General features: G+C 44.4%; 1 protein-coding gene across 2 annotated transcripts; it reads left to right on the top strand.

The window, feature by feature from the left end:
• Positions 1-3,545: 3,545 nt before the first annotated feature.
• ENTPD6 (ectonucleoside triphosphate diphosphohydrolase 6) lies at positions 3,546-19,321 on the top strand. 2 transcript variants are annotated; one of them, XM_084514668.1, is made up of 14 exons: positions 3,546-3,597; positions 5,580-5,920; positions 7,264-7,340; positions 8,127-8,270; positions 9,193-9,268; positions 10,922-10,957; positions 12,091-12,179; positions 13,521-13,600; positions 14,204-14,268; positions 14,617-14,718; positions 15,218-15,358; positions 16,284-16,340; positions 17,507-17,619; positions 17,893-19,321. In XM_084514668.1, exons 2-14 carry the CDS (start codon positions 5,662-5,664, stop codon positions 17,980-17,982), a joined length of 1,329 nt encoding a protein of 442 aa, XP_084370794.1. In that variant the 5' UTR covers positions 3,546-3,597; positions 5,580-5,661; the 3' UTR covers positions 17,983-19,321. The 2 variants fall into 2 exon arrangements, with proteins under 2 accessions (XP_084370794.1, XP_084370795.1); XM_084514669.1 differs by lacking the exon at positions 3,546-3,597 and adding an exon at positions 5,062-5,169.
• The last annotated feature ends 3,528 nt before the right edge of the window (positions 19,322-22,849 follow it).

Raw genomic sequence — 22,849 nt, 5'->3', positions numbered from 1 at the left:
TATGTAGGCACCATGCTGGAAAATTTGTTACAAACCTCATAGTATATGGCTTGAGTTATTTATGGGAATGACCACAGTAAGAAAACTTCAGAACAAATGCAGAACCTTTTAAACTATCCATACTTCCACTCAGGGCCCCAGAAGAGGTGAGGGGGGCGGTTTCCAAGAGCAGACCAAGAACTGTTCCCTGTGCACATAAATGATTCTTTCACAGGAGGAAAAAAAATAATAATTATTAAAACAAAAACAAAAACATTACAGTTTTAGTTTTCTGGGTTCTCTGATACTAATCGCAGCACAGCTAAAACGTTGCAAGCTGCATTTACAAATATATGTGCAGGACATTTCATATACAAGAGACAAATACTACACTGTTTTGCCCTGTCTCTAGGGAAATGGTGTTGCTGATAAAATACTGCTCTCTGCTGGCCTGGCCTGATTTTCTTCCCCCTACCTAGCAAAAAGGGGGAATTTGGTGTTTTGCTGGATCTTCACTTGTATCTTGCAGCAAGATACAAAGTGACAAGTGACAGCAACACTTTTCATTTAGGACTAAAAAAAAAAAAAAATAAAATCATATTGCTAAGTAAAATAATCCTGATGTCACAGAAATCTTTTGTGTTGAAGAATGTAAGTAGTACTTGAGTCTGAGTATTTATCTCTCCAGAACCATTTGTTTTCTTACAACTTGAAAGAAGATATAGGCTATTCATGTAGCAGGCTACCCAATGCAACGAGCTCAGGTAAGGGTGTATTTTTAAAGGCAAGGGACTGAAGTCCTGTTCTGCGTATTGGGAAACTTGCTCCTAGGTGGGAATTTTCACATCAGCCCAAAATCCTAGAGACAACCACAGGATTTGAGAGAGAGCTCCCCGGTCCCCAGGTCCTTGAGAGGACAGCTCTAGGTCTGGGAAGCTCCCTGCCCAGAAACCTGTGGACTTGTTGTACTCACTATGAACATTTGTTGTTATCTTACCAAAAAGCGATCAATCAAACTGAAAAACAGTTTATTTGCAAAGAATTTACTTTCCCACTGCACCACACTGCCTGCCACTAGGCATCTGTGTGCTACAGCTCATTAGCAAAAACTGTAAAACTTGACCTTTTTAATGTCAGCTTATCATCTTCAGGGGCAGAGTGCTTGTCCCAGGGATAAAGGATATTTAACAAGCAGTTTGCTGAGCTTCTCCTGTTTACCTTCTTCCTTATGGACCTGCAGCCCCAAAGTGCTACAGGGGCAATTTTGAGATTAGTACCTATAGGAATTACTAGAGCACGCTCAGCTGTTTGTTTTTTTTTCAAGCTACCTGCAGACTCCGAGAGGTTTCTATAAGGTTTCTTGTATTTTCAGGGTCTCTCTTGCAAACTAGGAAGGTTAGAAACGAAATAAAGTGTGAATTCTATTGCAATCACATCACTAGGGAGCGTCAAATCTTAAAGACTTAAAGTTTTCATGCCTTAATCTTTCTATGTAAGATTTTCCCACTAAGAGCAAAAATCCTTTTAAATATAGTTAAGCATCATTAAAGCAAGTTAGAAAACAGTTGGAAAGTTCAGTTTTCCTTACATGAGCAAAACAGACAGGGAGTTTCATGGGAACAGTAATGATCATTTGAAATTCCTCAATGCCTGCAATACGTAGGGCTCGGAAAAAAATAATTTAATGCCCAAACAGTGCTACAAGGAAGCAATTTACTGGAATAAAGAGTACCCAGCAAGACTCAGCGCTCATTCCAAAAGTGGGATCACTCAGCACAGATGCCTGCACCTGCACAGCACTGTAGGAGCAATAGCAGAGGTCAGTGGAAGATAGGAGCCTCCCGCACACAGCAAACAGCATCATGGCACAAATGGCTGCTCTGCATCTGATTTCCAAATATCACTTTTCTCTTTTCTTCATGTCTGTGTTTCCTGCTGAACCGTCACGTATCCTCGCTCCAAAAACAATGCTCTTGATTCTTCCAGATTGGGTGGAGTGGTAAGCTGCTGCAGAAGTAATTTTAGCTGGTGAAAGACAAAGTGACTTATGTGGAAGAAAGCTATGAAGAAATTTACTCAAGCAGAAAAAAAAATTAAAACTTCCAGAGGAAAAAATACAGCAATCTTCTGATGGAGTCATTTGCTTACTCTCTGCCTAGAACACAGCTGGATAAAACTTGCAAGTGACAAGTTCTCGTCATGACAGGATCTAACAAGAAAAGATGAGGGTTTGTAGCCATCCTATCAGTCATCTCTCTGATGACCTTATTCTGTGGGAACTGAGTCAACAGAGCTACCTGCAGGACTTGAATAGGTTGCAGTCCATAGTTACTTTCCATACATACTTTTCTTCCATGTAAGGATTCTTTCTGTATGCTTGTAGGGATTTCTGTGAATGCATATACATTATGTGCACCAAAAACATGGGGATGGTAACTGGGAAGCTGTACCTCAGCTTCTGATCAGGAAGCAAAAAAGGGCCCAGTATTTGCTGGGAATGACTCACCATTTGCAAACGTTGCTAAAGGATTTATTTGCAAAAACCAACCATTGTGTCAGCTTGATCAACATACTGGCACACAGGAACTTTTCTGCGAATTATCTCAGAAGAACTTCCTCAAGTTAATCAGTCTCCTCCCGCTGCCCACTCGACACATAGACCTGAATCCCTGTCATGGGCTGCCCTGGGCTGCTGCCACTCACTCAGCCACTGCCTCGCTGTCCCTCCTCAACAGGACATGGGGAGGAAATAAGAAAAAGCTTCTGGGTTGAGATAAAGATGGGGAGATCACTTACCAGTTATCATCACAGACAAAACAGTCTTGACTTGTGTGAAATTCATTTATTGCCAATTAAAAAAGATGTGGATGGTGAGAAACAAAGATGACATTAAAACACTTTCCCCTCACCCTGCTGCCCAAGGCTCAGCTTTACCCCTTCATTCCTGACTCCTCAACCTCCCTCCCACCCTGCCTGGGAGGATGGAGAACGGGGCATTGAGGTCAGTCCATAACAGCTCCTCTCTGCCCGCTCCTTCCCCTTCACACTTGTCCTCCACTTGAGAGTGGGTCTTCTTCATGGTCTGCAGTCCTTCAGGAAAAAAAATAAAAATTGTTCCAGTGTGGGCTCTCCACTGGCTGCAATCCCTTCAGAAAATAGCCAGCTGCTCCAGGAGGGAGTCCTCCATGGTTACAGTGTGGATATCAGCTCCACGGATCATAAAGTGGGAAGGGACCTCTGGGGCCATCTGGTGCACCCCCTGTTCAAGCAGGGCCACCCAGAGCTGCTTGCCCAGGACCACATCCAGGTGGGGCAAAAGATCCCCAAGGAGGAGACCCCACAGCCTCTGTGGGCAGCCTGTGCCCATTTCCTGATGCTCAGGGGGCACCTCCTGTGTTCCCGTTTGTGCCCACTGCCTCTTGTCCTGGCACTGGGCACCGCTGCACAGAGCCTGTCTCTGTCCTCCATGCCTTCAGGGCTGTACACACACTGACGGACCCCCTTTGGCTCTCTCCATGCTGAGCAGTCCCCGCTGCTCTCAGCCGCCACCACAGGCAGCAGGCCGCGCAGGCGCAGTGGCAGCGGTGTCGCCATGGCGGAGCCGGCAGTGGTGGCGGTGTGAGTGCAGCCGGGTGGGCAGCGGGCGGGCAGTGGGCAGGGGGCCACAGGCCGGGCTGGGGCGGAGGGGCCGCCGGTGCCACCGGGTCCTGCTGGGCCACCCGCGGGTGGTGGCGGTGGGTCGGGGCCCTCCGGCCTCGTGGGGGTCTGTAGGCAGCGCTGGGAGAAGCTTAACCCCTGAGAGCGGGGTTAATGGTCCCCCTGCCCTTCAGGGAGACATGAGGGGCTGCTGCTTCCTCGCCTGTTACCGCTGCATCCTCCTCATCCTCCCCTCTCCTCACATAGAGTGCTTTCTGCACAGCGGGCCGGGATCCTTCTGCTTTCCTTTCAGGACGTGCTTGTAGCCCTCTGGCACTTAGAGACAGTGGAGGCCTTTCTTGGACCAGGAAGGTTGGAATAAGCACCCGGATACATGCAAGGGTTGTCACCCACGTCTGCTACTGCGAGCCAGAAAGAGCTTTCTTTTCTTTCTTTTCTTCCTTTTTTTTTTTTTTTTTTTTTCTTTTCTTTCTTTCCTTTTTTTTTTTTTTTTTCTTTCCTTTTTTTTTTTTTCTTTCTTTCTTTTTTTTTTTCTTTTTTTTTTTTTCAACACCATTTTCCCAGTTTCTCTTCTGCAGCACCCCATGGTCCCTCTCCCACTCTACCTACTCTTCACCCGTATTTGTGCCTTTGGTCTTGCCTCCCTCCGTTTTTATAAAATCCTCTCCCAGCTCTTTATGACAATTTGCCATGATCACCTTGAATTTAATTCCTCCCTCTCACGCCCTCCGTGTACTTCCTGAATTCCCGTCATCAACAGATTACATCTATCAAAACCATGTTTAAGTCAACTTTATCAGCTAGTTTGCTTTCTCTTCTTCACTGCACTGTCAAAAAATGAAAAATGAATAACATAATTTTATCCCCATAAATCACTGGTGACTGTTTTTTAACCATCTGATTGCCTACATGATCACTTGCAGATTTGTTGCGTTGATCTTCCCTGCTGTTGGTTTTTGTTTTTTTTTTTTTCCTGGTATTGGAGCTGGGGGTCCAGGCTGCTTCCCTGAATCTTCCTCCTTGCCTTTTATACACCAAATTAAAATTGTTCTTCTCTGGTCTCCTGGGACCTCCTTTACCATCCAGGAACTAACAAAGATAACTGCAATCGATTCAGGTTGCCCACAGAGTGGCTGTAGGGTCTCCATCCTTGGAGGTTTTCAAGATCCTGAGCAACTGGTGCGTCCCCATAGCTGCCTGTGCTTTGAGCAGGAGGTTGAACATGAGACCTCTGGAGGTTCCTTCCCACCCCAGTTACTGTATTTAACTTCTCTGAACTCTCTTTCCTCTATTATTTCTTAGGCCTCAGTAGCAATGGAAAAAAATATATATTTATGCTGTTTCGTGTCTTAAAATTAGCTGTAGATCTCAGTGACCTGCTGAAGGAGGATGGACATGTTCCTTGTGAACCATTAGGAAAGCAGTGTGTGATGTTGGCATGCAGCAGCCATGGAGGCATTTGATGGCTGGGACAAGCAACGTGAGAGAAGAGGGATTTTGCTGCTAGGTCCAGTTTGACAAGCGATTCATAGGGTCATCCCAGCTCTTTGAATTCAGTGTTCTGCGTCATCCTGCTGGGATGATTTTGCACATCTAACTGCAAGTTGTCCTGGATTAATCAAGATAGATTTGAGCACTGAAGACAGTAGCTGTCTCACTCTAGATGCTGAAAGAGCCGAAGGCATAAATCCTTTTCTGTGCAAGCAGTAGTCTGTCACTCTGCGTGTAAGGTTTTTCACCAGGCTCTTTGTTGCAGTGGATAATTGCTTGCTCTGACAGTCGTTCCCAACTTTAGCACTAACAGTTAAGCATTTAATTAACGCTCAAGTCAAGTTTATTCCTGTAAGTCCCTTATCAAATAACCATCATGCTCTTAGATCTTATTATAATACCTTCTGCAGGTTTAAAAAGTAAAACACAGCTTTCTTTTCTGTTGGATGTAGGAGTGATACGGAAACCACCTGTTCGGTGTGAAACAGAAGAAATAAAACATTTGGTAACAGGAAGAAACAAAAGATCTGATAAATGGAAGCCATGAAGATATCAAAGCGGTTCTTTGCTTTTGGGATTTTGGCATGCATTGCTATTTATGTCGCATACATGAAATGGCACTTGGATTCCAAACCACTTGTGGGAGCAACAGAAGGAGTTGCTGAAAGCAGGAGGGAAAAACTGAGCCAGCAAGCACTGACCACAGAGCTCTCGGTCTTTTATGGAATCATGTTTGACGCAGGAAGCACAGGAACCCGCATCCATATTTTTAAATTTACACAGCAGCCTAAAGGTACGGCCTGCACACTGCACAATAGACAAACTCTTCTATAAATTATGGTGCAGCTTATTGATGATTCTATTCTGGGGAGTACTTGAACAAATGCACTTCAGCTCTTTCCGGAGAGCCATCAGGAAGTGCATTATGATTTGAGCGTGTGGGTTTGGATGAAATTCAGTATGAAAATGTTCAACAAGGGGGAAAATGCAGTAATGTCAGAATGCTAACTCAATAGCTGCTGTACCTTTGGAACCCATCTTAAGGAAAAGCAGTTTTTATCACGATACTTGTGGGTGAGAGGAGCAAGTGCAAAGTGCCTCATTCCCCCAGATTTTTGGCATGAGGTTGTTGTATCTCCAGTTCCTAGCAGTGAGCTGCTTCTCTCTGCATTGTCTGGCTTAGTGGCACTAAACTAAATTTGTCTTGGCTTCACTGGCACTTACCTCTTGGATTAACATTGCTGTGTATTGCATCTGGACAAAAAAAATTTTGCTGGGAACCAAGACAGAAGTTGTCTGTAAAGCTCCGGATTTCCTCTGGAGCTGTAAGTTTCATTTGTTTATGTCTTGTCAGCTCCTATCTGTGAAACACATAAAGATGAAAGAAATCCTGTGAACACTTAAATATTTTATGTGGAGGATGTTTTTAACAGGTAGTAGTGTGGTATATGGTGTGTTTGGCTTTTGGGGAGCACTGTAGGTTTGCAGAATGGACCAGTGTAAGGCCTAGACACCAAAGGTGTTAAACAACAGTCCACATATAGGCTTCATTTATTCTTCTTCCAGTGTATTCCCAAACCTCTGCTTCTCTCTAAACAGAATTCCAGAATATATTGCAGGAAACTTTGTGGAGTGTAGTTAGGTACGAGAGGGGGATGCTGTCAAGCTCATGGTGTCTTGCTTGCAGGTTTCCAAAATACTTAGGGCTGGTTCCCTCTGCCACCATGGAAAATGGTAAAACTTCCACTGACTTCTGCTGGAGCCAAGTTTAGGCAGAACAGAGCTTGCTGGAATGTGTGGCCTTTGTTACCCGTGTAGTTTGGAAAGCTGCACATGGCAGGGGTAAGGGCTTAAGGAGAATCTGGAACCTGTCTGATACATTTGTCTGATGTGCATAAAGAGAATGTGTGTGGTAGGCACCAGCATGATCGTGACTTTACCAAATGGTTTTGAGGAGAGCTAATTCCATAGGAGGGGCTGTGTTCAAAGGTTGGGTGGCCTTTGATTGTTCATGAGACAGAGGCTCCAGTTGACTCCCATTAGCACATAATGATGTAATTTTTAAAAATGGTTTTGGCTTTGTGTATGCAAAATGGTTTGCACTAATACTTATTTTGGAATACTGCTTTTGAACAGAGACTCCCAAATTAACCCATGAGACGTTTAAAGCGCTGAAGCCAGGCCTGTCTGCATATGCTGATGATGTTGAAAAGGTAAATTTGTTTCTGTTATTGTAAAAGCACGTGCACCAAAGTGTGCTGCTATTGATATGTGCTGCAAATCACATCTTGCTGTGGTACAATAGGCTGAACCGTCTCAGTTCAGTCTCCAAATGGTACAAACTCACAGCAGAAGTTGGTCGACACTCAGAGGATCAAGGAGCAGAACACATCTAGTTCTGCTTGGTCATGTTAATTAAGCACAGCAGATGTTTTTTTTCTGTCTTAAGATTTCCTGTGTGCTTAAGAATGTGACAAAAGAGTCATGTTGGATTGGAGCAGAGCCTTCTCCAGAAGTGACCAGAAGTGGATTCTCAGGGAAAGAGTCAAAAAAACAGGCCAAGTGTGAAGTGACTTCTCTCCTGTCTCCCTTACCTTCTGGCTTGGAGGGATTTAGGGAGTTCCTGAGCCAGACACGCACCTGGCTCATAGTGTTTTGCTGTCTCCAAAGGGCTTTCTCCCCAGGGATTTGCCACACAACTTTTTAAACCTCTTGTAGCCTGAACATTCAGTATGGGTACTGCTTGGCACACAGTGCAGTTTGAGAAAGTGACTTTTCCTGTTTGCCTCTGACCTGTTGCTGGATAATCCCAGTTATATCCGCCAGTTCTTACTCTGTGAGTCATCCACTTTCTCCTGATCCCTTATGATGTTTACCTGTCCCTGTTCCGCATTTACAGTGAATCATACCTCTGATCACCTTTTTGCCCTCAGAGAAAGGCAAATCTTAAGGGTTTCTAAGATGGGCTTTTGTGGGGGTTGTTCTTTCTTTGCTCACAGAGTGGCCAGGGAATAAAAGAGCTCCTGGAGGTGGCAAAGAAGGAAGTTCCTATGGAGCTGTGGAAGTTTACTCCTCTGGTCCTGAAAGCGACAGCTGGCTTACGGTTGCTGCCGGGAGAAAAGGCTCAGAAATTGCTGGATAAGGTACAGTTTCTTGTCTTTCAGTGTGCTTTCTAGAAATTTTGTGACAAAAATTGGTCCCTTCAGCGTAAAGTATATACTCCTTTATCCTTATGTACCTTAGTCACTCCTATCACTTTACTCTGAAAGCAGTATAAAGTCACCTGATCTCAGATGAGTCCGGAGTCAGAAACTGTATGAGTACAAACACAGAAATGGTGACAGCTCCAAATAAGCCTGGAGATGATGTGAAACACAATAAGTGTAATGAGATACTTCTAACAGTCATCACAGGCTTGTTCTTAGTGCGTGGGTTTGTTGGTGGTTTTGACCAGAATCCTGCTTTTCTGAGAAAAACTTTCTGCTATTTGATTTGCTGCGTTATCTGCCTGCTGCTGCAAGATTCCTCCACTTTATGTTGATTAGAAATAGTGTAAATTGCATTTACAGGCATGTAAAATGTTTAGTACTTCAAAATATTATAAAAATAAACAAAATATTATGTCCTAGACCTTACAGCTGCTGGAGAAGTTATTGGTTGTACCCTAATTGTACTATTTTTTCTAGCAATGATTGGAGGGAAGAAATGTGGTGTGGTTGAAACCAATGTCTAGATTGTTCTCTGCTGCTTACAAGCTGGTCTTTTCTTTTTCCACACTGAATTTCATCTGGAATTGCTGCAATTGTTTCTTTAGAAGACCTCAGAAATGTAGGGCTTTGCTGCCTCATGTGGGGTGCAGTACAGAAAGCTTCTAACAGCCAACACGCTCGTGTTAAAAATGCCATTCCCTGGTGTAGTCCCAAAGCTGTTGTTCATAGTAGTTGTTGGCTGTGATTTCTGGCCCAAGAGAAGGAACAGTTGTATAAAGCCAGAGTTTTAAAAAAAAATTGCTTTTCAACTGAAAAAAAAAAAATTCTCTGAGCATAACTTTTATTTGAACTACAGGTGAAGGAGATTTTTCAGGCTTCCCCCTTCTTTGTGAGGGACAACTGTGTGTCGATAATGAACGGGACTGATGAAGGTAGGTTAACTTCTGAAGAACCTTTTTGCAATCCTGGAGATTCCTACTGCTCTGTGGCAAGTCCCCACTGACCACACTAGGAACCCATATGTAGCAGGTTTGATATAATTTTTATACTGCCTCAGGCAGTGCCTGCCAAAGAGATTTTGTACTACATTTTCCAATGTGAAGCCCTTCACTTCATCCTGGTTTTCAAAGCTCTGATTACCAGGCAATTCTCATGGGATCACCAAGAAGCCACTGTGCAGTCACCACTTCTGGAAGGCTCTCTGTGTATCTGCTTGTTGAGGTGGTCTTCAACACCTCCTGTTTTTGTATACCCTGCTTTTGACAATGCTCATCTGAGCTTTCTGGAACTATTTGGTCTTAATGTTAATTAAAACTGATCTAACGAGTGTGATTGTGAATTGAACCTGGAAAAAAAAAAAAGTTACATAGAGAAAATATATATTGAAGTAAGTGGATGTTCATCAAAAAAGGCTGAGCAGAAGAAAAGGCTGACCCAGAATCAGTCTTGACTTAAAGTAATTCAAAGAAACATGTCTACATTCTGGGTAACTTAGTGTTGAAGTGTGTTTTTAATCTGCTTAGAAACCAGACTTGAAAGTAGTTGCTTCTTTGGAGCTGTTTATGACTTTTTTTTTTTTTTTTTTTTTTTTTTTACTGCTTAATGGAAGAACAACATTATAATTCTTTTCATTTTAAGTTCATTAATAGCTCTGACAGCCTTGGTTCAGCCAAGGGCTGAAGTGGACCTCGTTCCCTAGCGTGCCTTAGTTTTAACCAAATGGATAAATATTTTAATTTGTTAACATAAGGGCCATTCGTTCACCTAATTCATGGAGAAGAAGTTTAGAAAACAAGAAAAGGACAGCAACAGGGCAGTTCACAAATTGCTTTGAGGAAAATAGGAAAAAATAAAGCACTGAAAAGATGAAAATTCTTAGTATTCAAAAGGAAAATTGTATGTCTAACATAACACAAAAGCCTACTGGCAGTTAGTTTCCTATAAAATGAACAATGTGAGAGTTTGTCATTTCCTTATTTTTTAGCTAAGAACTGAAGCCAGTCTAATAGAGCCTTTGGGACTTCTCACCTAAGTGTTTGGCCTGTGAAGTACAGAGTTCTCCAGACATTTCATATGTGGAGCTTCTCTTCCTATTACCCCATAAACTCTGATATAGAAGGCCACTCTCTTTGCTGAAGGCCTCTAATCTTAGTTTATGACAGTCCTTGACAGTTATGGAAACACTGGCTTTGGGGTGGGCTGGGTCAGGGTAGCTCAGCAAAGCCAATCTTGTTTGCCTCTCTTGAAGGTCTTTCTTTCTAGGTGTTCTTTGGAGTTTTTGCATTAGAAATCCTCCATTTGTCAAAGGGGGCAAGGTTGCTTGTGGTAGATGCTTCTCTGGAATCTCCTTCTATGGTTGCATGACAAGCTGTGGTTTGCTGATTGTTTTTGTTTAGCTGGTGCAGTGAAACTGAGAAAACTTCAAAATACCTCCAGTGAAACAGATACTAAAGCCGGAAGGCCTTGTAATATGGCTCATCTTAATGCTTACTGTTGTTATATAAAATGAAATTACGCGATCTAACAGTACATCTTCTGATATTATGTGATCTAACCGTGCCTATTCTGAATCTTTTCCTTGTTAGGAATTTCAGCCTGGATCACAATAAATTTTTTAACAGGTATGTTTACATGAGTATGTGTCTAAAAATATGACTGACGCCATGAAATTCATACTGTTTTCTGCCCCTGTATAATATTTGCGCATTCATTGGAAAGGTCTGGAAATAAGTCACCAGTTGTTTTTGGCCTGGCCCATTTAAGTAATTAAGATTTTGGCCATTTGCTTGATAGAATGAGGAATTTAATCTCTTTTCCTAGATGTTCATAAAGCCTTTCTTTTAATTCCCTGTAAGGTACCAGAGCATTTTATTCCTTTTTATAGTCTGCCACTAGCTCTGCATAAATTTTTGATGTGGATATTGCAGATCTGCCTGGCAGCTGCACAGTGTGAAAGTAAGTGCTGTTGGTGCTTCCTTATGTATTTATAAAAGAAATAGAGTAAGTGTTTACACTGGTGAGATAGAAAAGGGTAGCTGAAGAAAAAAATTAAACTGAAGCCCTCTCTGACAATAAGCAAACCGGTCTGCCACCCAAGCACTCTGTTCAGCACAGTGTGCGGAGCATTATGACAAGTGCTGTAAATCTTTTTATGCTCACAGGAAGTATCGGAAAGGTCAGAGATCTTCAAACATTAGCTCTCATGAGGTATGCTGTGGTACTTGGCACAAACTGATCTTGTCAGGAAGGTGTATTTGAATAATCTGAGAAGAACTGGATTTAAATGAGAAGAAAGGTCTGGGACGGTAGGAGGAAGAATTCTGAGCGAGCTGGTCTATTAAGCCAGCTCTTTTCAGTCTGTCCTCCCCTCGGCCATAGGAATCTGCAAAATACTGCTGTGGGATCAGGGGGAGATGGCCAGGAAAACCACATTCCTTTGTGTTTCAAAGTGGTTACCAGAGTAAAGTTTGCAAAAAGGTGCTTGCATCCAGTGAAGAATGTTTAGGAATCCAGTAACCAAAGCTGCTGTAATTAGGGCATGAGCAGCCACCAGAGAAATAATAGTCACTTGGAGGATTTTCAGGTCACCCTGATAGAGCACAAATAAGTGACGATGTTATACTCTAGTGCTGGCTGGAAGCTGACAGATGGAGTTGGATTGACATCTTTCTTTACAGCTGTACTTCTGGTTTTATTCCTTGCCAGTTTCTCACAGTGCCCACTGTGCCTTTCTCTCTTCTGTCACGCATTTTAGGTAGCTTAGATGACCCGCAGAAGAGAAGTGTAGGAATGCTGGACTTGGGTGGCGGATCAACACAGATCACCTTCCTCCCACACACCGAGGTAATGGGAACATGCACGCAGCAGGGAAATGCTGGTGCAGAAACCAGTAACTGCTCAGTTTTATTTCCCTTGGACACATGCCAAGGGGTTGTCAGTGTAACATAAAACCATGCTTCTGACAGAAAAACCCTTATCAGTTGGTCACGTATGCCTTGTTACAGTCGGTGACAGAGACATGGGCAACTCTCTGTCAGTCCTCTTGCTCCAGCTCCGTGGGTCAGTGCATGTGGTGAATGCCAGGGCTGCTTTATGTAGGAGAAAATGCAATGTCCTGAGCATCTGAACACTCACTTTGTGCTGCTTATAGTGACCTCAAAGGCAATGCTGTTAGTGAATCCAAGTCCATTTGGCTTATACTGTGTTCTAAGAACAGAATTAGATGCATTCTTGATGTTTGTTTGTGGCTTTCCTGAGTTTACTCAGTTGCAAATGAATGCTTTATAAAGGTAACATGAATTATGCAGTTAGAAGCACATGCTGATGTTTGTCGTTTCAGCTTCCTCTTATAGCATTAGTATAGGTGTTCTGTGAGCCCTGTGGATATGGAGTAGTGAGGTCCTGGCCCGATCAGAGATCCTGTTCGTAGTAAAGCTGCACAGAAGCAGAGGATAAGGTTGCTGTTTGTAGTGTGTCAGCCCAGGCTGATCAGGACACTGTGCTCTCACAGCAGAATGCCTGGGAATGTGAAGAGCCCTGGATGTGGAAATTCTGGAGTTAGACATGGTGTTAAGATATGAGCAGCTAGGCATGAGCTGCCTGAGCTGTGTTCCCCATAAATGCGCTGCTGGTGGTAGTGCACTTGGGGAACAGGCTGCTCAGTGCTTTAGACAATTGTCCTTTCATTTCTTCAGACAACAGGCTGGTCCTCACTCTGTTCCTTGGCAAGAACAGTGATGTGCTTTTCCTCCAGCCTGTGGAAGTTCACAGCTGAATTCACTGGAGTAGGAAGTTAATGCGTGCCTGGTTTACTCATTATTTTGCACAGTTTTCCCTAGTAGTGATCCTGTGACGAGGCAGTTCTGTAGCATCTTGACAAAAACAGTTAAGAGCTGGAACAAGGACTCCTTATAATTAAAACAACTCTTTTACAGATGAGTTTGGTGTCGATGCACATAGAAATGTAAGCAGTTTGGACTGTCATGTAAAGTCACTATTTTAGCTCCAGTTTTTTGGTTATCTTATGTATCAAAGGTCAAACGGAGATACACGCAAATTCTTCATTTCTCTCTGAGCCGTGCTAGGATTGTTCCATGTATTTCCTAAGGTTTTGGAAGATTGTCTTGTTGATGTTTGCTGTTGCTGGCAGAAAGCTTGCCATGACATTTTTTTTTTTCCCTCCAGGCAACTCTCCAGACATCACCAGCTGGCCATACAACTTCATTTCAGATGTTTAACAGCACCTACAAGCTGTATTCATACAGGTTAGTTGTGGTAAAAAGAGATACTGGAAAAGCAGGAGCTTTCTTTGAAGCCAGTGAGATCTAGGTGTTTTGCTGAAGTGCACTTGAGTCCTGAGAAGTGGGTGAGCCTGAGCCAAGTCACGGTCCATGCAAGCTGACTAGGGGGTGGTTATGCAGAACAGCAGGCAGATAAGCAGTGTGATGGCTGAGAAAGCGATGGGCTCTAATTCTACTCCTGGCTTTGAAGCTGCCCCTGCACCCAATGCTTTGGGCAGAGGGAAGGAGAATCTTCCCACCTACGTTTGCTGTGGGACGTGCTGGGGCTTGGAAAGAGTCCATGCTGGAGGTTGTGTGGCCTTTGAGGAGTGGAGGAGAAAGGTTAGGGGAAGCATTCCCAGCCTTTAAAGAGACATTATAGTTGACAGCTATTCCCTGTGCTTTTTCAAGGAGAGATTATCCCTCTGGGTAAGGATAATATCACGGTGGGTTGTCATACTGTTCCCCTAATGCATTAGCTGCTGACTTGAGCCTTTTTGCTTGGACCACATAGAGGAGGCAGGCACATCGGTGGAGTATCAGAGGAAGGACGTTTGTTGTTCACAGAGGTTTTTTTTCCCTTTGCAGTTACCTGGGACTCGGGCTGATGTCAGCGAGGCTTGCCATTTTAGGAGGAGTTGAGGGGAAACCTTGTAAGTTCCGGGCACTCTTCAAGTCTTGGCTCTGAGCACAGAGTGCATTGCACTGTTGTGGGGGAAAAAGGGTTGTCTGTACTCTTCCTACTGGGCTGAAGGTGCCTGAGTGGTATGTGCATTCCCATCACCATAGCTGAGTGTGTCTGAGACAAATGCAGGAGGTGATGCTGCTAGATCCCAGGAGACATGGATGTTTGCCAGCCTTAGGGAGGCGTGGGACACTTGAGCCATGGCTGGGGCTTAGAGGTGCATTGCTGAGGATGTGGGACAGTCAGAAGCAGGACCGGGGATCTAAAATTAACTCCTTATTTTTTTCTCTAATGCGGCTTTGTTTTATTTCTGCAGTAGGGGAAGGTGAGGAATTGATCAGCCCTTGCTTACCACCTGGTTTCAAATCTGAATGGCAACATGCTGAGATAGTGTACAAAATTAAAGGACAGAAGGCAGGTATAGTGATTTATCACTCTTTCTTCCTATCTAGGCCAGCAAGCTACTAGAAGAGTATTTAAAATTATATGCCCTCAGCTTCTTGGAAAGATACTGAATTCTCTGCCTGTGTACTCCTCTGTCTGGCTTTCTCTTGACATGCTGTTAAAGAGATTCTGCAGCTCTTGCCTCTTGCGCTGTGGTATGTCTGCCCAGTCAGTAAATCTGTTAGTAGTACTGCAGATGGAGCTGAGCGCTCCCTGAATTCTTTTCAAAGTCCTTCTGCCTCAAATGGTGTTGTTCGGCTCTGATCTATCACATACTTGGTCCCAGCCTGAGGGCAGTCAGTGTTACCACTTGGAGAAGATGCAGGTGTGTCGTTCCAGTTCTCTGTGAAGAGACTGTAAGAAATGAAGAAGCACTGTTGTGTGAAAGGGAGCCTGTCTCCTTGCAGATCCTGAAGAAATTCTTCGTTTAAGTGTCTACCTGTACTATGCTGGGTGTCTTTGCATTCTTTCAGGCGAGCCTCTGTATGAGTCTTGCTCTAACAAAGTGGCGAAGATGCTCTACAAGAAAGTGCATAAAGCTGAGGAAGTGAAGGACTTGGATTTTTATGCTTTCTCCTACTACTATGACCGTGCAGCAGAGGTTGGTCTCATAGGTATGTTTGCTCCTGTTTTAATTTCATTTTAAATGACAGGTCTTGGAAGAAATGGTAGCAGTGATCCACATCGCAGTGCTGTGGTAAGCTCTCATGGCTACCACAGTGCATTGGTCTCGAGTGAATATTGAATGTTGTTGCATTTCTTTACAGAAGGGACTGGAGATGTGATACAGGACCTCCAACTTTTTGTAATTTTTTAAACAAGCTGTCTGCATTTCAGAAATGATTGGTGTCTGATTACAATCCAAAAAAGAAAAAAGACTTCGTGATGATATGAAAAAACTTGCTAGCTTTTTTCTCGGGCAGTAAAGTAGATCAAACTTGCTCTCTTGGGCTGTATATTTTGCTTCACTGACCTTTTTAGATGGAGTAAATATTTTCAGATAGTTCAACATGTATTCAGAATGAATCCCATCTCCTTTCCAGTGGTACGCTGGAGTACAGAAGACTGTCACATTTAGTAGTAAAAAGCAGACGATGGGATCTCAAGCTAGTATGGACAAACTTACCCCCTCCTCAGCCACTTTGTTTTATGAATAATTTCACATTTAGTATGTTGCAGAGCACCACTGCCCTGTCAGATCTGGTCAAAGGTGTTAGCTGGGTTCAGGCATTACAGGACAGAGCAGCATAGACATGGGGCAACATGAAGGAGTCTTTAAACTCGGTTGTTTTTTTTTTATGAAACTAGTTTTAGGAAACTTAAGTTCTTCATAGAATTAGGTTTTCAAGCTATACTGAGAACCTTAAATAAAGGTTCTTACACCATTAAAGCAAATGTGAGTTTTGTCATTGCTTTCAGTTGGCTCAGGCTTATTTCCAAACAATCTTTTTGTTTGTAAAACGTCTTTTACAATGTGAGTCTACTACTGCCCTTATATGAAAAAAAAATACAACATACCATTTTTTTTTTCTTTTTTAGATAAAGAAAAAGGAGGAAGCTTAACTGTGAATGACTTTGAAACTGCAGCTAAGTATGGTGAGTAAAAGATGCAATCAAACAGGATTGGTAATTGTGTGTAAATTCATACCCAGGTGGAAAATGTGTGACATGCTAAGAAGACTGACTTTTTTTGTTTCAAGTAAATATTATGCACCTCTCTCCATAGCACCTCTGCTGATTTGTATGTATTTCTGAAAATATCAACTTTTTTTTTTTTTTTTTTTTTTTTGAGATTTAGTTTTCTTGTAATACATTTAAAAACTCTCTTGGGAATTACTAATAAACCTGCCAGTTAGCAGTTATCCTGAAGCCATGCTTGCAAAATAAATGTGGGGGATTTCATCTTGTTAGCATAATCTGTCCTAATCTTGTTTATTTTTTCATTATTTTTTTTTCTCATGATTTATTTGTATATTTGATGGTTAATTGGAAAGGGGAGGAAACCAATTCATAGCCTTTTTTGCTTCACCAGCTGCAGAGAGAACTGCCTCCTCAGATTTGCAAATGTAATCATCTTTTTGTTTGTTTGTTTTTAATAGTACAGACTCAGGCCTTGATCAAACTGACTTGTGACTTTTTGGTAAACTTTCTGAGTGACTGAACAATTGTTGCAGTTCTTATTTGTGGACTATCTTTAATGTATTCCCTCCTGAGAAAGGAAGTGGGTTTTATTTATGTATGTATGTATGTATGTATGTATTTATTTATTTATTTATTTACAGTTGAATGCTTACACTCAAGAAATTTTTTAGTAGGAGGAGCACGAGTAACTGTTCAGCATTCGAGCTTTATTGAGATAGGGACAAAATTTTTCACAAAGTTTGTTTTTCCAAGCTGCTGACATCTTTTTTTTTTTCAGTGAGAAGCAGATGTTATCACACTTGAGGTTGCTGATATTTAAAAAATATAAAGTAGGTAGGATAAAAGTGGGAGGCCCTTGTTGTCCTTGCCCTGATAAGGACAAGAAACTCAGCTGTCATTGTAGAGACTGAATGCCTTGCTCTTCCTTCCCATGTGCCAAAACTCTTTATATTTTATATTAAAATAACATGCATGTTATTTTAATGTCATTTTAATGGGTTCCATTACTGTGGAACTCAAATTACAAGAGGTGTTTTTTAAGGATTTGTTAGAGGTTTTTCAAAGCTAAGTTGATGCTAGGCCTGAGCCCCACATTCAAACGCTGCTTTCTGTGTCTTCAGTGTGTAAAACCATGGAAATCAGCCCTGGAAGCAGCCCTTTTCTCTGCATGGACCTCACGTACATCACCTTCCTCCTGCAAGAACTGGGCTTCCCAAAGATCCAAGTCTTTAAGGTATTGCACAAAAACAGATTGCTGGGGAGAGTGGGCAGAAGATGCCAAGACATTACTCATCATGCCAGTAGCTTGGTCCCTGTTTTCCCTTTTTGCTACAACACATGCTGTATGAGTGAGATGGGGCAACACTGTCCCCACAACTGTGATAACGAGTTGTGATAACCTTCAACATTATATTCGCCTTGTATACTTCCCCTTCTGGCAGAGAATTGTGTTTAAACTTCCTTTTTCTTTTTTCTTTTTTCTTTTTTTTTTTTTTTTTTTCTCCAGCTTGCCCGGAAAATCAACAACGTTGAAACAAGCTGGGCATTGGGAGCCACTTTCCATTACATCGACTCACTCAATAGACTGAAGTATTAAAGCTCTTGAAGGCAGTTCTGGGAACCTCAGGTTTTGGAAAACCAACACAAGAGAATTTGTTGAAGGGGTCTGGTTTTGGCTTCTGGAGTCCTTTGAGAGGTTACCATAAGCTAGGCCTCTTCCCTCCCACCCCCTGTGAGGTCCCCTCCATCACTTGCTCTTTTTTACAGTGCACAGTGCAGTATCTGAAGAATAAGCCTTGATTGTACAGCATCTGCAGTCAACTTGATGCAAAACTGGATCATCATTGAAGGAAAACCAGGACACCTGCAGGACATCTATGATCTCTATGAGAAAACCCCACATTTTTGGAGTATGCCTGTGCTGTTTGCTTGTACTGTGCTGAAGTCAGTGTAGGAAATAGTCACTCCAGAGGGAACTCTTTACTGTCCTGATTTCGGGGTGTTTCTTCCTGTTTGTCAGCAGTTTCCAGTGATAATTTTTATTTTACTACTTACCTGTTTGAAAACGAACTCGTGCATGTGTGTGAAGACAGTGCATTTACACGGCTGTGCTGCTGACAGGCTGCAGCTGAGAAATGCTGTGTGGAAGTTTCAGCTCTGCTTCTCACTTGCTGGACTAGCGAAGCTCAGGAGCACTACTGAGGCTGGGTACAGACAGGCATGAATCAGAGCCTGTATGCCCTGTAGGGTTAATGCCTACAACCTCAAGGTGATACGTTGGCTGTTGGGAGATTGGTGCTGGAAGACAACACCAGATGTGCTGGATCAAGATGACCAAAGTGGGAGTTTGGTACAGGGCTAAGGATAGATTTGACAATTTTAAAGAAGGTCAGCATAAGATCCATAAACAAGATGCAGCCACAAAAAGAAACCCTGAGCACAGCTTATTGGACCTCACAGGCATTTGTGCCTTGGCAAAGCTTATGCAGGGCCCAGGATAAATGGTGCTTTGGGTGCCACTTCCTGCAGACGCATCTCACTTTGATAAATGAATGTATTGTCGTTGCACTGAGCTGTGGCAGGGTAGCTGCAATGCACCACTCCAGCAGTATCCTGGACACAGGCTGGAAGTGATCTCAGAGGCAGCACGAGCTGGAGAGCACATGCTGTGCTGCTTATAATCTGACCGTGGAATTGTGTTGTATTTGTATGGATGTTTAGGCAGACCTGAGTGGTCATTAGGGGATGTAAAAGAGCCCTGCCTGCAGGAGAGCCAGCAGCGTGTGCCCTGGTGCGTGGGCTCTCTTGGCCACAGCCCTGTCCTTTCCCTGGGGCAGCGAGACACAATATAGGTGTGCATGGCTGCTGGCTCTGCAGCTGAGCCTGGGGGGGACATTTGAACACCACCCTACTGACAATAAAACTACAATTGAAGACCTGGTGGTAGTGGTGTGACTTTTTGCTCCAAAACCTGTCAGGCCCCACAAGGTGGATGGGTTGAGAAACATGTGCCCTCATACCTTTCCATCCCCTGCACACCTTTCCAATTCCCTCGGGGAATTCCAGTCCCCTCAGGCCACCCCTGCTGTCTCACACCATCCCCATTACCTTCACACCATCCCTGTCCCCTTGTGCTATCCCTGTCCTTCATGCCACCCATATCGCCTCATGCCACTCATGTCCCGTCATGCCATCTCTGTCCCCCTCACACCACAGAGACTCACCTAGGTTGGAAGAGGCCTCCAAGATCACCCAGTCCAACCTCTCACCTACCACTAACAGTCCCCACTAAACCATATCCCTAAGCTCTACGTCTAAACGTCTTTTAAAGACCTCCAGGGATGGTGACTCCACCACTTCCCTGGGCAGCCTGTTCCAGTGCCTCACAACCCTTTCAGTAAAGAAGTTCTTCCTAATATCCAACCTAAAACTCCCCTGGCTCAACTTAAGCCCATTCCCCCTCGTCCTGTCACCAGGCACGTGGGAGAACAGGCCAACCCTCACCTCGCTACAGCCTCCCTTGAGGTACCTATAAAGAGCGATAAGGTTGCCCCTGAGCCTCCTCTTCTCCAGGCTGAACAAGCCCAGCTCCCTCAGCCGCTCCTCGTAGGACTTGTTCTCCAGGCCCCTCACCAGCTTCGTCGCCCTTCTCTGCACCCGCTCAAGCACCTCCATGTCCTTCTTGTAGCGAGGGGCCCAAAACTGAACACAGTACTCGAGGTGCGGCCTCACCAGAGCCGAGTACAGGGGGACGATCACCTCCCTAGCCCTGCTGGTCACACTGTTCCTGATACAAGCCAGGATGCTGTTGGCCTTCTTGGCCACCTGAGCACACTGCTGGCTCATATTCAGCTGACTATCTACCAATACTCCCAGGTCCTTCTCCACCAGGCAGCTCTCCAACCACTCAGCCATCTTCAAGCTTCCAGATCTAGAGGAACACGCTGGCTGCAGCCTAAAAGCCACGTGTACGGAAGCTCTCCCAAGCCAGCCAATCTTCTCCCCACGACCTGCCAGAACACAGCTGTCCTGGTTTCAGCTAGGGTAGAGCTATTATTCCTCCTAGGAGCTGGTAGGGTGCTATGTTTCGGATTAGGATGAACACACTGATGTTTGAATTGTTGCAGAGCAGTGCTTACACCAAGCCAAGGACGCTTCAGCTTCTCGCTCTGTCCTGCCAGCGGGCAGGCTGGGGGTGCAGCAGGAGCTGGGAGGGGACAGACCCAGGACAGGTGACCCAAAGTGGCCAAAGGGGCATTCTGTACCCTATGGGGTCATGCTGAGCAATATATAGGGGTGCCTAGCCAGGATGGGGGGGCCGGCTGCTCGGGGTTAGGCTGGGTATCAGTCAGTGGGTGGTGAGCAATTGCATTGTGCATCACTTATTCTGTACACATTAGTAGTAGCAGTACTATTCTTGTTATTATTGTTGTTTGTTTGTTTTCCTGTCTTAATAAACTGTCTCTGTCTTGACCCACAGGCTTCGTTTTCCTATTTCTCTCCCCCATTCCATAGAAATGAATTCCATAGAAAGAGTGGGGAGGGCGAGCGAACGGCTGTGTGGTGCTTAGCTGCCGGCTGGGGGAAACCACGACGACAGCAATGTAGTCATGTAACCAAATTAAAGCCAAAACTTTCAGCCCGGTCCTTGACCTGAATAGGGAGTGAGGATTCGGAGCCTGGCATTTAAACGTGATAGTTTATATGCAGCCACAGTAAATACTGCAGTTGGAGGTCATGGCGCTAGATTTTGACAAGTCCGGCATAAAGAAGAGATCTCAGAAAAGCAAATTTAAGCAACATTAATGTCAAGTAAAGTCTTTCTGATTGCTATATTCCTTATCTGTCGTGACTAGACACATGAAAATCCAGGATGGCAGTTTTGCCTTTTAGGTCATTTTCTTTTTTTCTTTTATTTATTTCTTCTCTTTATGTTGATTTATCTTATTTTAACAGGCTCTGTACTAATTTTCCTCACAGAATGACTAGCAGAAATATGACCCTTACATGCCTTTTGTAGTTAATTAATTAGGTCAACTCTAACCACTGAGCCCCTTGTCAGGTTCTTTCTGTTAGCAATAAGGAGCAATTGAACCTTAATCATTGAAACGAGCTTGTTGAGCCTATTCCACAAGGTCTCGGGACTCCACACATGTGAAGTGAAATCTGCCAGGTGGGGATCGTTTGACCTTTGCTATATAGGAAGCATGAGGAGACATGGAAAGACTTGCCACTCCAGAGGAGTTTGAGGTTCAGGTTACTTAGGGTGCTTTTCTACTGTTGTGGAGAAATGGACTCTGTTCCAAGATAGACTGCTTTTTCTTTGTGTTTTCAGCCATCTCTGAGAAATAGTTTTGGAGAATCTATGAGCTATTAACATCAGTGGAGAATACTCAGAACAGAAAACCCTGGTGGTGCTACTTCCCCGTGAAGTTCTTCGGCATTTGGTCAAATTCAGACGCTGGCAGTTGAATGTTCCTGGGTTAAACATTTGATTTGGGATAGGGAGCTTAAGGACAGTCCTGGTCCCAATTGAGTGAGTCCTAGTTCCCCAGGGAGGGAGGGGGTCCTAGTTCCCCAGGGAGGGAGGGAGGGAGGGGGTCCTGGTCCCCAGGGAGGGAGGGAGGGAGAGGGTCCTGGTCCCCAGGGAGGGAGAGAGGGAGGGAGAGGGTCCTGGTCCCCAGGGAGGGAGGGAGGGAGGGGGTCCTGGCCCCCCAGGAGGGGGGCATCGAAGGGGTCCTGGTGCCCAGTGAGTGAGCGAGTGAGTGTGGGTGTCCTGGTCCCGTTTTTAGGGCTTGTATTCTCAGTGAAACCAAAGGCATGGACCTTACTGATCTGGAGAAAGAGGCATTAATCTGTCCTGGCTTGTTTGCTCCTGAAGGAGCATGGCAGTGATGCGTGTGCTTGTATGTGAAGAGGAGCTGAAGGAGCAGCTACTGCAAGGAACACACAAATCCGTTGCGCCAGACTAGTAGGTGGTTGTCTCTGAGCTGGGAGACTGCAACAGAATCACAGAATTTCTAGGTTGGAAGAGACCTCAAGATCATCGAGTCCAACCTCTGACCTAACGCTAACAGTCCCCACTAAACCATTTCCCTAAGCTCTACATCTAAACGTCTTTTAAAGACCTCCAGGGATGGTGACTCCACCACTTCCCTGGGCAGCCTGTTCCAATGCCTAACAGCCCTTTCAGTAAAGAAGTTCTTCCTAACATCCAACCTAAACCTCCCCTGGCACACCTTCAGCCTATTCCCCCTCGTCCTGTCACCAGGCAGGTGGGAGAACAGGCCAACCCCACCTCGCTACAGCCTCAGGCAAAGTTCCCATCCCCTCAGGCCATCGCTGTGCTCCATGCCATCCCCATCCCTTCTCGCCTCCCCTGTCCCCTGAAGCCATCCATGCCCCGTCCCACCCTCCATGTGCTGTCCCACCATGCCCCGAGTGCATCCCCATCGCCTCACGCC

This window comes from Aythya ferina, assembly GCF_964211825.1.
Source record: "Aythya ferina genome assembly, chromosome: 3".
NCBI classification, from domain to species: Eukaryota; Metazoa; Chordata; class Aves; order Anseriformes; family Anatidae; genus Aythya; species Aythya ferina.
Note: the sequence above shows the minus strand (reverse complement) of the source record. Positions and strands in the feature narration are given on the sequence as shown.